The sequence below is a fragment of the Lineus longissimus genome, chromosome 2 (genome assembly GCF_910592395.1).
Source record: "Lineus longissimus chromosome 2, tnLinLong1.2, whole genome shotgun sequence".
NCBI classification, from domain to species: Eukaryota; Metazoa; Nemertea; class Pilidiophora; order Heteronemertea; family Lineidae; genus Lineus; species Lineus longissimus.
This window is the reverse complement of record NC_088309.1, coordinates 8,048,334-8,061,372: the sequence shown is the minus strand read 5'-3', so window position 1 is coordinate 8,061,372 and position 13,039 is coordinate 8,048,334. Positions and strand designations below refer to the sequence as shown.

Genomic DNA, 13,039 nt, shown 5'->3' with positions numbered 1-13,039 from the left:
ATCATCACAAAATGCATCCAGAGCATTCCTTCGACATTTGCACTATTAGTTTGTTCGCCATCATGGTCCAGATATTGCTTTGAGGTGCTTAACGATAGCTTCTTCTCCACCATGGTTCTGACATTCCTTCGTGTTCTTCACCGGTCTAGCTTCTTCGCCACCATGGTTCTGTTCATCGGTTCTTTTTTGTCGGTCAGTGATGTATCCCGAAAATCACTCCCAAAAAGTCCAGCCCAAACTTGACAATCCAAAGTGACGAGGTTCTTACGAGGTTGATCTTCAAATTTACCTGTACCAGAGTCTTTCTATAAATTTATTGAAATACTCTGCCTACGGAACACTTTGACCCACCAATAAGTCTTCGACATCGCAAGACTGCTTCTCAAAATTACTGGGATATTGTGGAGTCTGGATGTGTACGCGGATGCACAGAGAAATATACATACATGTAGGTGGTACTTACGTGTAAGTTAGGTCGTTTTTATACCATTTGCTCCCCGCGAATGCATATCGTTTATTCCTTGTTCGACTAGTCCTATCGTTTGATATTGCTGTATCTGGTACGCCACATCGCCGCTTCTGCATGAAGTCCAATGTTTTCGCGTCAAGTACTCCCGTCTCAGGGATGTGAGCTATCCGCTGAAAGTCTTTTATTGCCCTTTTTAAATCTTCTGATGAACGAAGTTCTCCTGTTTCTAAATCTGACTGAGGTAGGTAGCCGAACTTCATCAAGTACCCCTGTAACGAGACAAGATATGGACATTATTTACTGCTCTAAAGGGACGCTATTGGCCGGAGGGAGGAGGTCTCCAGTGACAAATATGAACAGTTCGGGACTGGGGTCTGGTTTGGTTACTCTGAAGGTTTGAATTCATTCCTCATACAAGTGAGAACAGTGGTAAAGAACTCACACATGGCTGTAGGCTGTAGGATGCAAGATGACACTGTACGGAATTTTTGTCTGAACGGGAAAACCGCGGTCTAACTATTCTTGGTCGCTTGTGCCTTTAAAGCTGATTACGACGAGACGGTGTCAAGGCGAGGCAGTCCACACCTTCCTCATGCGATCAGCAGACGAATACGTCAGCATTGAGTCTGTATACGATAAAATCTCAGTCCTCGGATGATCTAAAGCCACCATTTTTGCCAAGCGCTGCCCGAGGTAAAATTTCCTGTCATATCCTTCTACTGAGTACCGTTACTTTCCGTTAAGTAATTACTACGCTAAAAGCAAGCTGTTCTAAAAAATGCTGCCGTGGGGCCCTCATCACTCAGCAAGCTGATACAGCCATCCCTCAGCTTCCTGCTCTCCGCACTACACTTAAAGGTTTTTGAGCTCTTGAAAACCTTATCGACCAAAACAAATATATATACCCATTGGAGGTATTCGGCGAAATAAGAATCTCCCTTCGAAGAAGTTTAACGGTTGCATATTTCTGCGAATTTTCGTCAACTTTAGTCAATAGTACATTTTAGCACCATCTGATAACGCCAGGGAAGATGAAGTCTTTAAAATTCAAATTCAGGGGCTCAATCCTCAAGGTCCCCGATACAATATACTAACAGTTCATCATGTTTTAGTCAAAAGTGCACGCACCTTCCTTGCTGACATGTATTTTGCCCAGCACCTTCATCGCTTTCAGAGACCACCACAGGTTCATCGTTATCGGACTGTTCCAGGTGACAGAACAATCTCGACATAAACCAACACTGAGTGCGACAATCTCGTGAAATTGTTGCAAAAGTTAACTGAATGGGCTGGTCAGGAAATTGAAGAAGTGTCGGTCCCACAGACAGAAAACATAAACCTCATTCTTAATGTCCGTAATTGACTGGGCATAACCCAACGTGACACTGGATGAAACAGTATTACTGATGCGTCCAGCTTTGTCCGCGTTGCCAAGGACGCGATGGGAACATCATAAAGCACTTAGCACTCGCCTGGGTAAGATTCTGATTCAACTACAGCCTATTCAGGGGACGATTACTGATGCAGAATTAACTGGAGAAGCAAAAGTCGTGGTCCATTGCTTCACAATGCAGAGACGCGTGGCCCCCTCAAGCAACAAAGACCAATTCACCACGCGCCGTTCACGGCAGGTTGCCTTTGTTCAGTTCACCGCGAGAAGGAGATTTTAATAACACGATAATTTGCAGCACGTTACAAGCTAAAATTGCGGAATAGCTCTTCTAAAGAGACATGTTAACATCAAATGCTACTTACGGGGCAATCTAATTATTTTTGCTATGGCATGACAGCGGTGTTCAGCTACTGGGGGAAGCCTGGTGGGGACCGATAATACCCGTTTCGTTCGATTCCCGGTGACTGGGCGGGTTCATTTCCGAAGCAGAATTACATGTCCGTCGTTTATGTCGTTTCCACATAATGAGAGAGTACAATCACAACTGCAGTACGGTACGGTAAGGTACATGAACAAGGCAATCTAATGCTCTCCGTAATCGGATTGTGGTTTCGCGTAGAGAGTTGCGCATAGCGGACATTTAGGGTTCGTGATGTACCCCTCGATATCCCTGAATATTCCGGGATGCCGAAGCGCTTGATGGATGTGCTTAAAAATAACCGAACTTAAACTTTAACTTGGAAAATATCAGTTGTTCGGCAGGAGAGGGGATCAATATGATTCGGCGTAGAAGTACAATCAAGATCTTGTCAGGTTGTGGGGCAACTAAAGGTGACTCTTGCAAATATAACGTTTGTAGCGAACACGCCAGACGTATACAGTATGGCTCATGCGGCCGAATCTGTGAACTATGGACTAGCATTGGCAAGGTTGGTCATTTCCGTTACCCTTAAGGATAGAATTTCTCCTAAGGGATGTTTCAAGTGCCATTTTGATAATAAGTACTTCCCTCAACTTTGTTCGCCCATTGTTGATTACGGATAACAATGTACAGTAATTGTATAATTGGTGCATACATTTAGTTAGTTTGTTCTTTTTCAAACAGAATTTTTTCTCTGAATTTATGGAAACGTGTCAATAAAGGTTAGGCGTATATCTCTGAAGGTTGACAGTGAGGTAATTGTTTGCTATTGGTTTAGAAAGTCTCCGGTGTAAAAATAACATGCGTAGTTTGATACGAAAACACAGCAACGCTTTTGTCAAAATAGCTTATTTGCGTTGCCAATAATCGGAAATGCAAGTTTTCCTAATCTTCTCCGGAAGTTTTTGCCGCAGCATGTTAGTCTCGGTCCGATACAATTTGGAAGGTCATAGTTCGGCGATGAGCCGCAAACAAATTACTCAATAGGAGCTTTCGTAGAATACTAAGGGGTTTTGTATTTAAATTGTTTAGATGTGACTGCTGTACCCATCAGAAATTACAATAAATTTTAGTCTGTGATACAGTTATTATACAAAAGGTGATGATTTTTAGGGTGCATTTGTAACGTGTTACATATACTCCCGCTGGGTTCCACACTCATGAATACATCCGATGGAAGTCATTATCATTCGAGTTCATTAGGCATCATTGACTAATAAGATAATAGTATGTATTTTGTTGGGATAATTAACGGCCAATTGTAGTTCCAACTAATGTTTTTATACCAAGAACAACAATATGACATCAACGTACTTCAGGAACAATGTGGCTTGTTATTGACTGGAGGCAAGACTCAAAAGGCTGTCCATTGTCTAGACTGTCCATGTGGGCAGTGACGATGTCAACACAACTGCGTCCGGAGTGTAGACAGCAACATGATATTTAAGAAAATATATATTTTCCGACACACTGAAAGAGTAGCATAGGATATCGGAAAAACAGTGGTATTAACCCTGGTGTCGATGACGCCCTCTTTTGGTCAGAAGAAATCTACCTTGTTCCTTGTTCGGCGCAGAAGGCATAATTAGGCCTGACTTCCGATTGGTCAAGTTTGACCAGAAGACCCAAGCAAGTTGTTTAAGGAAGAGGCAAATGGTATTACTATAGCCTACACTGACATTTTTGGAGCAGATTTTCATTTTCATAAACATCATGAGAAATCTTCAACTATTTGCAATTAGGCTAAAGGTACCGTAATTGAGCCATTGCGGCAAAGATTTCGCAGGTATGTGTAAAGTACCAAGACCTGGACAGGACATGATTTGACAATGTACATGTATAAACCCTCGTCAAAAAGTACTGGGTCAGATTTAAATTGTCAATTAATTTCCCATTAATACTCCATTAAGTATGTCATTTCATACAATTCCATAAATTGATATCATTACCGAGTATGCAGAACTTTTCTTTATACTCAACTTATAGTGATCACATGCTCCACTTAAAGGACACTCAAACACTCTGACGAAAAGTTTATATTTTAGTGTAAATAGGCCAACTGAAGGGTGTCACACTCTAAAATTTACTGAGAACTTTCAGAATTCCAATATTTAGAAAACGACGTCATCACTTGATCCTCATTACTAAAACCATGTCCTGAAGAATGATATCATGGACGTACTGTTTCATACGATTTCTCATTAAAACTGTCTTACTTACAAATAAGAACATGGAAAGTCGTATCCTCCCTGATATTGTTAATTGATACGTTTAAAAATTATACGTATATAAATATATACATGACGAAAACTGTGTCTTTCTTAATTCATGGTAAAATATATACAAGAAATGCCGTTTGTCAGGACAACGAGGATATTGGTTGAAAACATTGAATTATTGTAGGAGTTAATGCCTCCATACGGTCGTCTTGACCAGCAATGTTTTGATATCGCTGAATCACTCACCCTAACGAGCTCGATAGTGGTGACGCAAACGCCTGAGAGTAAGGATGCCATACAGTCGTCCGGACACAGACACGTCATTGAATTAAATCAGCTGAAATTTTCTTTGACTTAATAAGATTTTATCGTTGAACATTCCTTATAACATTTTTAATCTAATATTAGCTTCACCACGATAGTGCCATGGTTTCAAGTAACATTCAACCCTACATAACACTCAGCCCCAAGGAGCTCCATGTGACCCTTAAAGGCATGTAGTAATACATGTGTCCTCGGGGACTAGGGAGACGGATCACCTAATCAAGATAATTGATATACGTTTACTGTCTACGTGCATTGATGTGCCCCAGTGATCAAAGCCTCAGTGATCCCTCTGTACATATAAACTGATGATTCACTGGAGAAATTGATGAGTCTGACGGTCTCTCCATACATAATCCACTCGGCGCAAACATGGGAGTGACAGACCACCCCGGCGAACAATGGAGATGATACCAGGGTCGTTCAAGCAATGAATCATTCCCTTTGAGGTATTTAGACCCCTTCCTGTTCTGTCTTAACTCGTCTGAGTTGAGAATGTCACCAATGAATAAAACTTCTCAATTTCAATTTGTCTGTGTGGAACGCGTCTCGAGTGGATCAGTTATACAAGTATTTGACAATGAGGAGTGCCTTTTGAAGAACTGATATGTATACCATCTGGCATCGCATGATGTAACACTGTGAGAAAAAACTGATCAGAAATTGTTTATATTTGTATAGGACGGGAAAAGTACTGATCTCGGGTTGATGATGACTGTATAATCTATCTAATCCAGTCGATCAGATCACACAAGGCATGAGGCATTGCTCAAATAATGCACATTGACTGGTGACTAATAAGCAATACTTAAGAGGCTCCATCTTGACGTCCACGGTTTTCATATTAACATAGCCTTTTATGGCATGTTCATTGTTCATGGAGAAGCTCTGGGTATCAGAAGTCACGCAGCAAAGAGTCCAATAAAGAAATAGATAACAAAATGAATACTATCATATATACGCATATTGACATTGTCTGCAGCATCCAACCTCCCTGTGGCCTGTATCATTTTAACATGGAGTAGTATTGTGATGACAAATGAACGCATCCAGACATTACCAGAGATTTTCAATGTACTCGATATTTTGTAATGAACCTGAATCCCAGGATGCGATGAACATGCGCCATCCCAGTAGCCATATTCCTCAGCAGGCCCTCGAACATTAGTGCTATTTCACCGACCCAACCGGTTTTCTAATGCTTGTGCATATTATGTTGATCGAAATTAGTGTATGATATTCTGAATAATTCTTCGTATGTATGATAGTATGGGTTGAACGTTTGATGTGACTCAGATCATGGCTGGCTATATATACTCCAAGGGGACAAAACAGAGCAACACCTGCGCCACATAATTCACCTCGGTATCAATTTATGGTCTTAATTTATATAAGCTCAATTAAGCATACATAGGAGTATCTGAAAAGTACACTCATCATATAACAGGATATTCTATTGAATTTCATTACTGACTTGGATGACTGGTTCGCACAAAAATCTATCAATATTGAGATTTGTCATTTCCCCTAATGTATTGCAAGACAAACAAAGCGATAATTTCATGATTAATTAATGTAGGTTGACAGCAATTCCAGACATATGCAGTATTTCGAACAACTCGTGGTCACACAACAAAAAGAGGTAATTAACCTTACTGCCGGCTGAATTTAATCAACAAGATTGTATCTTGCCATCTTTATTATTAAAAACACCATGAATCACTGATTGGTGCAGTGATGGTCTGGTCTGCATACCCGGTAAGCAAAAGACTTCGCTGATGCCAGGTTCGGTGTGCTCGAACCCAGCATATATTTCCATATGGCTATTTTCGATTCTTATTCCGCAAAACACCTGAAATTTGATATATTTTAGCCGTAATCCACCGCGAATCTGCTCTCGACACAGTTTATTTCAACCCAAGAGGTTATGACCTCTGTGACCAAAACGAGGCTAATACATAATCTATTTTAGAAGTGGAACATTGTAACCAACGTGTTTTTCAATACAGCATTTATTCAAAGTGTGTCTGTCAACAGAGAGCCCTGGACCGATCTGGCTAGGCCTGGAATCCATCCAAGATCGATAATCCAACCGAGGCAATAAATCGCTTAAAAAATATCACTCAGATGTATTCATGCAGAAGCATTCCACATGTGATGCATTATGTTCCTATGATACATAAAAACATCTCTCTTGCAACGTAATTACAGAGTCAATCATGCAACAGTTATTTCGTTCATTAGGACATTGTGTTATGTATGCCTGGGTCATGCATTTTCATACAGCATGGTTCTAGTTATAAAAATACTGGTATGGTACAGACATAATGATATGCATTCACATTGCACAGAGAGCAGATGAGAATGAAAACACAATGCAATAATATTATTTGTTAGGTCGCGCCAATCCTTCCCAGCATGCAATCGACAGTGGCAGCTCATATAGGAATAATCATAATAAGACTGTCACAGGCCAGCTGCTGCTGAATTTATCGTCATCATGTGCGGAAGCGGCGTTACACTTCCTCAAGTGCATCACTACTTTTGCATTCAGTAAACTACTTTTGCACCACACCAAAGAAGTTTATAAGCCCGCTGATTGACGGCCCCACTCGACTACGGACCACCCCTGAGCCATCCTCCGTCCTAACCTCCTGATCAATAAATGCGGATCAATGCGCCGAACGACCTTCCAAACCCAATGAGTAAAATGACGTAATGAGTGAATCCTTTCTTCTATCAGTTATGTGCACAAATTACAACTACTAAGAACCCCTTATTGACGCCATCGTAAGAAATGTCCCGAGGAAAACTTAGATAGCTATCCATCTATCTATCTCTCTATCTATATATATATATCTGATAAACAGGTCAGTCCGAAGCAAACAGAGACTTGCCTCATCTGCTCAACATAGATTACTACAGCATCATCAACAACAGCATCATTTTCTAATAAGTGATTGATAAACTTACCATCCCATGTTCCATGATGCCAGCTACCCCAGGATTCACTGGTTTCTTTGTCCCATGCTTATAACTTGGCGGCAAAGGCGTAGGCCTCGTCTCCACAATACTGAATAATATAGTCACAACCAATAAATAAAAAGTATGCCACGTTTCTGTTAGAATTACTCCTTTGTTTTTACCACTCCGCAACGTCCGATGATGTATCTGTACTTTTAGCTCCATGTTGTGTACTGCCTACTGGAGTTATAATCCCGCGCTGCCGACCTGTCTCGGAGGCTGCACAGCATCAACTCAGTCCAATCCTCTCAGCTACACTCAGCTTCTGTACTCGTACCAGCAGCAGCCAGATACTGGAATGTAGGTTTGATAAGCAGTTTGAGTAGGGAAAGCTGCCCGCTAATTCTCCTCACCACCACCGAATCCACTCAACTGATCTATATGAGATAATCCGAGTTATGAATTCATCACAAAAGCCCATTCATTGAAGACACACACACGTTGAACACTCACTCACAGAATGAAGTATGGAACAGCCATAGCATCTGCTTTATCATGTATATGCTTGTCGTGCTAAATTTAAACCAGCTGATATACGCTCATGAGATTTTCTCGAGGGAGTTTATCATAGGCCTATAAGGATTACATTCTGTTCTGTCACGTTTTATAACTCCGTTGTCCAGTTAATTTTCCTTCCAAGAAAATGACGGTGGCCTACTCTTCTGACTGTCCCAAATCTACGGATGGTGTATGAATTCTAGAGTAAGATGAACTGTACGATGGGCTACATCCTGCTTCTCTACGGCAATGTGGTTTCTATTAGAGAAGAAGCTTTCCGGACTCCTGGGTCTATCCAAGTAAATGATGTAATGAGAGTATTAAGTATATACCAGGTAGCCCAGACGCGAATAAATCAATCATACAGTGTGTGTATTCTGTTCATTTCTATAGCAACACGATTTGTCAGCGTCTTTGTTTAACATTCACTTCACAACCTGGGACAACGAGACACTGTTGCTTTGTTTGATCGAAATGAATACAGAAAGCAAACTTGCGATGGAAATGTTTGATTTCTCAATGTAATACAAGTTCTTTGAGTTTCTCATTCACAAAGATATGGTTACTTTAAGCAAAGATCCACTGTGTAGAAAAGTATGGTTGCAGCTTGGAAATGAGACATTTATTAAGCCGGCAACGTCAGCTTTGGAAAAACTACTACAATGTATAATGTTGATTTCTCTACGCTGGATTTTATCATCAGTAAAGGGCCAATCTTAAGATTTCTTGCCGTATTTTTGTTGTTGATGATAAGATCCTAAAAAAACAGCAAAAGGTTCTTATTCCCAAGAAAATCGTCTGCGGCCACCTCGATTGAAATGTTTTTTGGGTTTTTTTGTGAAAGAAATAACATTCGGAACAACAATACATCATGCCTCGGGATCCCATGACCGAGATGGTGACCTCAGTCAGCTGTAATCGTCAAAGTTCTATTACTCATAAGTGCCACTGTTTATAAACATCTCCTTCGGAGGAGACACAGTAATAAAGATCGAAATAGCATTTTTGGAATTAGTTTGTGTTGGCGTTTGTCAGCAGCAGTCGGAAATCTGCTGAAATGCAGGCCTCTGCATGGCGTTACTTTTGTGACCAAGATGGGGATTACCCCATTTCTCTAAAAAAAAAGTTAACCATTGAAGTGTTCGACGAAAACAGAAACAATAATGTGAAATTTTATTAAAATGAAATCAAGTTTAAATAAGAATCCATAATGAAGTCTTTCATTCCTTCTGTTCCTGATAACTTTGCCTTTTGTTTTAATGGTATCTCTGGCCATCCCCGAAATCTGACATTAAAGCCATCAATGAATTCCGTGTTTTCCCTTTGTTTCCCACATCTCGGTCACTTCACCAAGTGCCTCTAGCTAAGGATGTCCTTGACTTCCCTGCTGCCCAAATATACATTTTGGTTCAAAAGCTTATCTGATGTTAGTAAGCCAGAGAAATATTTGATTCCTGTGTAAACAACTATCATTGATTCTCCTTCTTCATCTTGCGATCTGTAGATTGAAGTCTGTGATAGTAGGAATGTAACAAAAAACGTGGCCAATATCTCAACTGCGTGGAAAGGAAAAGCGAAAAAAGTCGATATTTTGGTGCGGTTGAATGTTAAATGTAACCAACGAATGACAAGAAACCATTTCATTTACATCAAGGTTGTCATTCAATTCTGCGTTTTTAATGGGAACATCAGGAAAAAAGCTTGAAAATGCATACGGAATAAACCATTTCTGTTTGCCTTTCTTGCATGTTTGGCTGGTGTGTAGTAATTCATCTTATCCGTGCCGAAATAAAAACCCATACAGCCGACCTCTGAAAAAATACGACGCCCCATTTCATTAACCTCCGGACAGAATAACGGCTGTAAATGGAAGCTGTCATTGAAATTATTAAGTTTGGCCCAATTACATTCACATCATCATTGAAAATAACTAATTAACATCATCTAGATGCATGTTGCAAACGTCGTCTACTGGCGAATCGTGTCTTGCATACAATTGGTTAACAAAATAATGATCTGTTTAATGTGTTTCCAGTCAGAAATCAAATTTTAAAAACGAACTAAGTACAATTTCTGGTAATTGTAAATTGTAAAATTTGTATCTGCAGCGAATTTTGCAATGATTAATCACACTGCCTGTATATTTATTTCCATTGAAAACATGCTGAAAACCGTGTGTTTTTGAACATTTTTTTGCCTTGCAACCTGCTGTGCCTATGCCACGCGCTCGCACTGGCTCTTTGTGTCCTACTCGAAGTCCACATATTGTGTGCTTCGGTCCATTCAGGTGACTTCTTTGTGCTCTCACGATTATTCAACATGGAGCCCGACATGCCCGAAAACTAACAAAGGAGGCTGTGTCCCCATGATGAGGCTAGCCCAGCAGACCGTTAACTTTGGGCACATCTGTCAAAAACGGCTCGTGTTGCATTTTTATCGAAATGAAATTATGAATAATCCATTGCATGTGTGTATCGTGACAGAACTTGCACTGACACGGTATTCCTAAGGTCTCATTTACTACAATGTTGTATGTTGTTTCGAATGAAATGCTGTGATTTCGAACAAGAGACGTTGGTATTAAAAGGGACAACGTGTGCATGGGAGTAGCCTTGTCAGGAGGATAATACCCCTGCTTGCCAACATGCGCCGCCACTGGTAGTATTACACCAACGCTGAAAACGATTTTCGCTGTGTTGCGAGGCACTTATGGACAAAGCTTATGAATTTTAGGCAGGCCTAAGGTTACGCCCCGTTCTAATGCATTGTTTATTGCAATTCAATGATTTTCAGTCCTGCTGGAAGATATTATGTTTTAAGAAACCAACATGTCTCATGCCTAGGTTGACCCTTTAACGTTATTTGCTGTTTTTTCCAGTCTTGAAAGGGTTAAAAAATCAATGTAACACAGCTTGACTGCCTCACCACCTTAGCGTCAACGTAACATTAACTAAGTACGGTATATAAGCATATCCTGGTCAATACCCAATTGATCAATTTTAATTACTCTTCGTGGTGCATTTTCCTCGAAGTTATCCGTTCATGCAGGAAGAGATCAATGTTTCTCATCTCCATAATGAATATTATAAAATATGATATTGTTGGACGTATCGTTGTATCATGATGAAACAAACACCTTGCCACGATTTAACATTATACAACTAACTGTATAGTCAGGAAGCTGGAGCCCGAAGCAGGCCTGGTTGTCCGCTAAACATGTTGGCTGATGCAATACTGCTACATGTACTTAAAACATGTAGTTGTCAAGAGAACGCACATATGAATCTGCCTGTTGACACCCCGATTTCTTCCGACAACCTTGCGAAAATGCCCTTTTCCATAACGAGATCCAAGGGGGTCGTGGTTGGTGTGAGGTGATAGGGAGCATCCTGCACTAACATGCCATTCCAGTCGCTACAATATAAAACAACTCGCATTTTTAGTCCCAGCCACACCCGAAATCCATCCCAATTTGCCCTATTTGTCCGTTTTAAAATGACAATGGCGGGAAAAAACGAGATCCAAGGGGGTCGTGGTTGGTGTGAGCTGATAGGGGGCATCCTGCACTAACATGACTTTCTGACTATGTACCACTTCTTAAGAAATGTAGGCTTCCAATGCAGAACCAGATTCCAATATCATATTTTCTTTCTCAGGGGGGCGAAATGAGGCTAATATCACTACATTCGAAGTGTACCCGCGTAAGATGAGGTTCTTGTGTGTATACCGCCGTCTCGGGTATGGTCATGGTAGTGGTCGACTCGAAGTAATGTCCTCTAATTAACTGATGCGGGTCCGTCTGGAAAATCGTAGGATTAGAGCTTTAAGATTAGAGATAATTCTTGTCTCAAGTAATTGTTCGTCGTCGGGGTTGCGTAGAGTTCGGCTCGGTTCTTGATATCACAGACTATTGCCAGAGAGCGCTATTGGACTGTGGGACGGATCATCTATACCCGTGATAGCATTAGCCCCTTCCGACAGCCTCACCACGATGCAGAGTACGTGCGCTTTGATCGCGTTTGTCGACCAGCGTCATTGAGAAAATGAAATGCGTGCAGCCCCTGCTCAAGAAATCAAGGTACAAAGACCGGTTGTACCAAAGACCGCAACAGAAACCAAATCAGTTTGTCGTTGAAACAGCATTGCGATATTTTCAGAGGCTGACTTTCTCATTACGGTAATGGCATAATCAGAAAGCACTCTCTGGGACAGTATTGCTGCATCATGGTTGTGTCGTTCTGGACTAATTCTTAATGCTGCGACGAAGCACGCCTTCTGACATTCTCCCTGTGATTGATCTCCAAAGAAAGTAAATTAGAAATTCGCCTCATTTCATCCGAATTCCATAGGGACTATTTCCTATCCCCCAGCAGTGGCTTTCTTCGCAAAGTCCCGCAGAGACGGAACCATTAGCGTAACCGGAAATGGTAATCGCGGTTGGCTGCACCGTGGAAAAAAAATAGCCACGCATTGGTACCTTGCGCATCAGTGGCACACGACCACAATCAATGCTTCATTGATGAAAGTATGCTTGGTTTGGTCTATTTAATGAACTAGCTAAAGCAGTTGAATCAGCGAATGGGGAGCATGATTGTAAAATCATGTTCAGCAGACGACATGGTACTCTGGTGCATTTGGCGCCCGTTAAGATGGCGTGTTCCATTGTTTTGATGTCATTGAAATACGGCGCT

The 13,039-nt window shown here is 41.0% G+C and overlaps 1 protein-coding gene across 2 annotated transcripts in view; it reads right to left on the bottom strand.

Annotated features, from left to right (window-relative positions):
• The window catches only part of LOC135482500 (matrix metalloproteinase-2-like), a 29,475-nt gene extending 20,964 nt beyond the window's left edge, over positions 1 to 8,511 (bottom strand). For both annotated transcript variants that reach the window (XM_064762572.1, XM_064762574.1), the window contains exons 1-2: positions 7,800 to 8,511; positions 464 to 738 (exon numbers count right to left, since the gene is read on the bottom strand). In XM_064762572.1, coding sequence (XP_064618642.1) covers positions 464 to 738; positions 7,800 to 8,015 — 491 coding nt within the window. In that variant the 5' untranslated portion in view covers positions 8,016 to 8,511. The remainder of the gene's footprint in view (positions 1 to 463; positions 739 to 7,799) is intronic.
• Between the last annotated feature and the right edge of the window lie 4,528 nt (positions 8,512 to 13,039).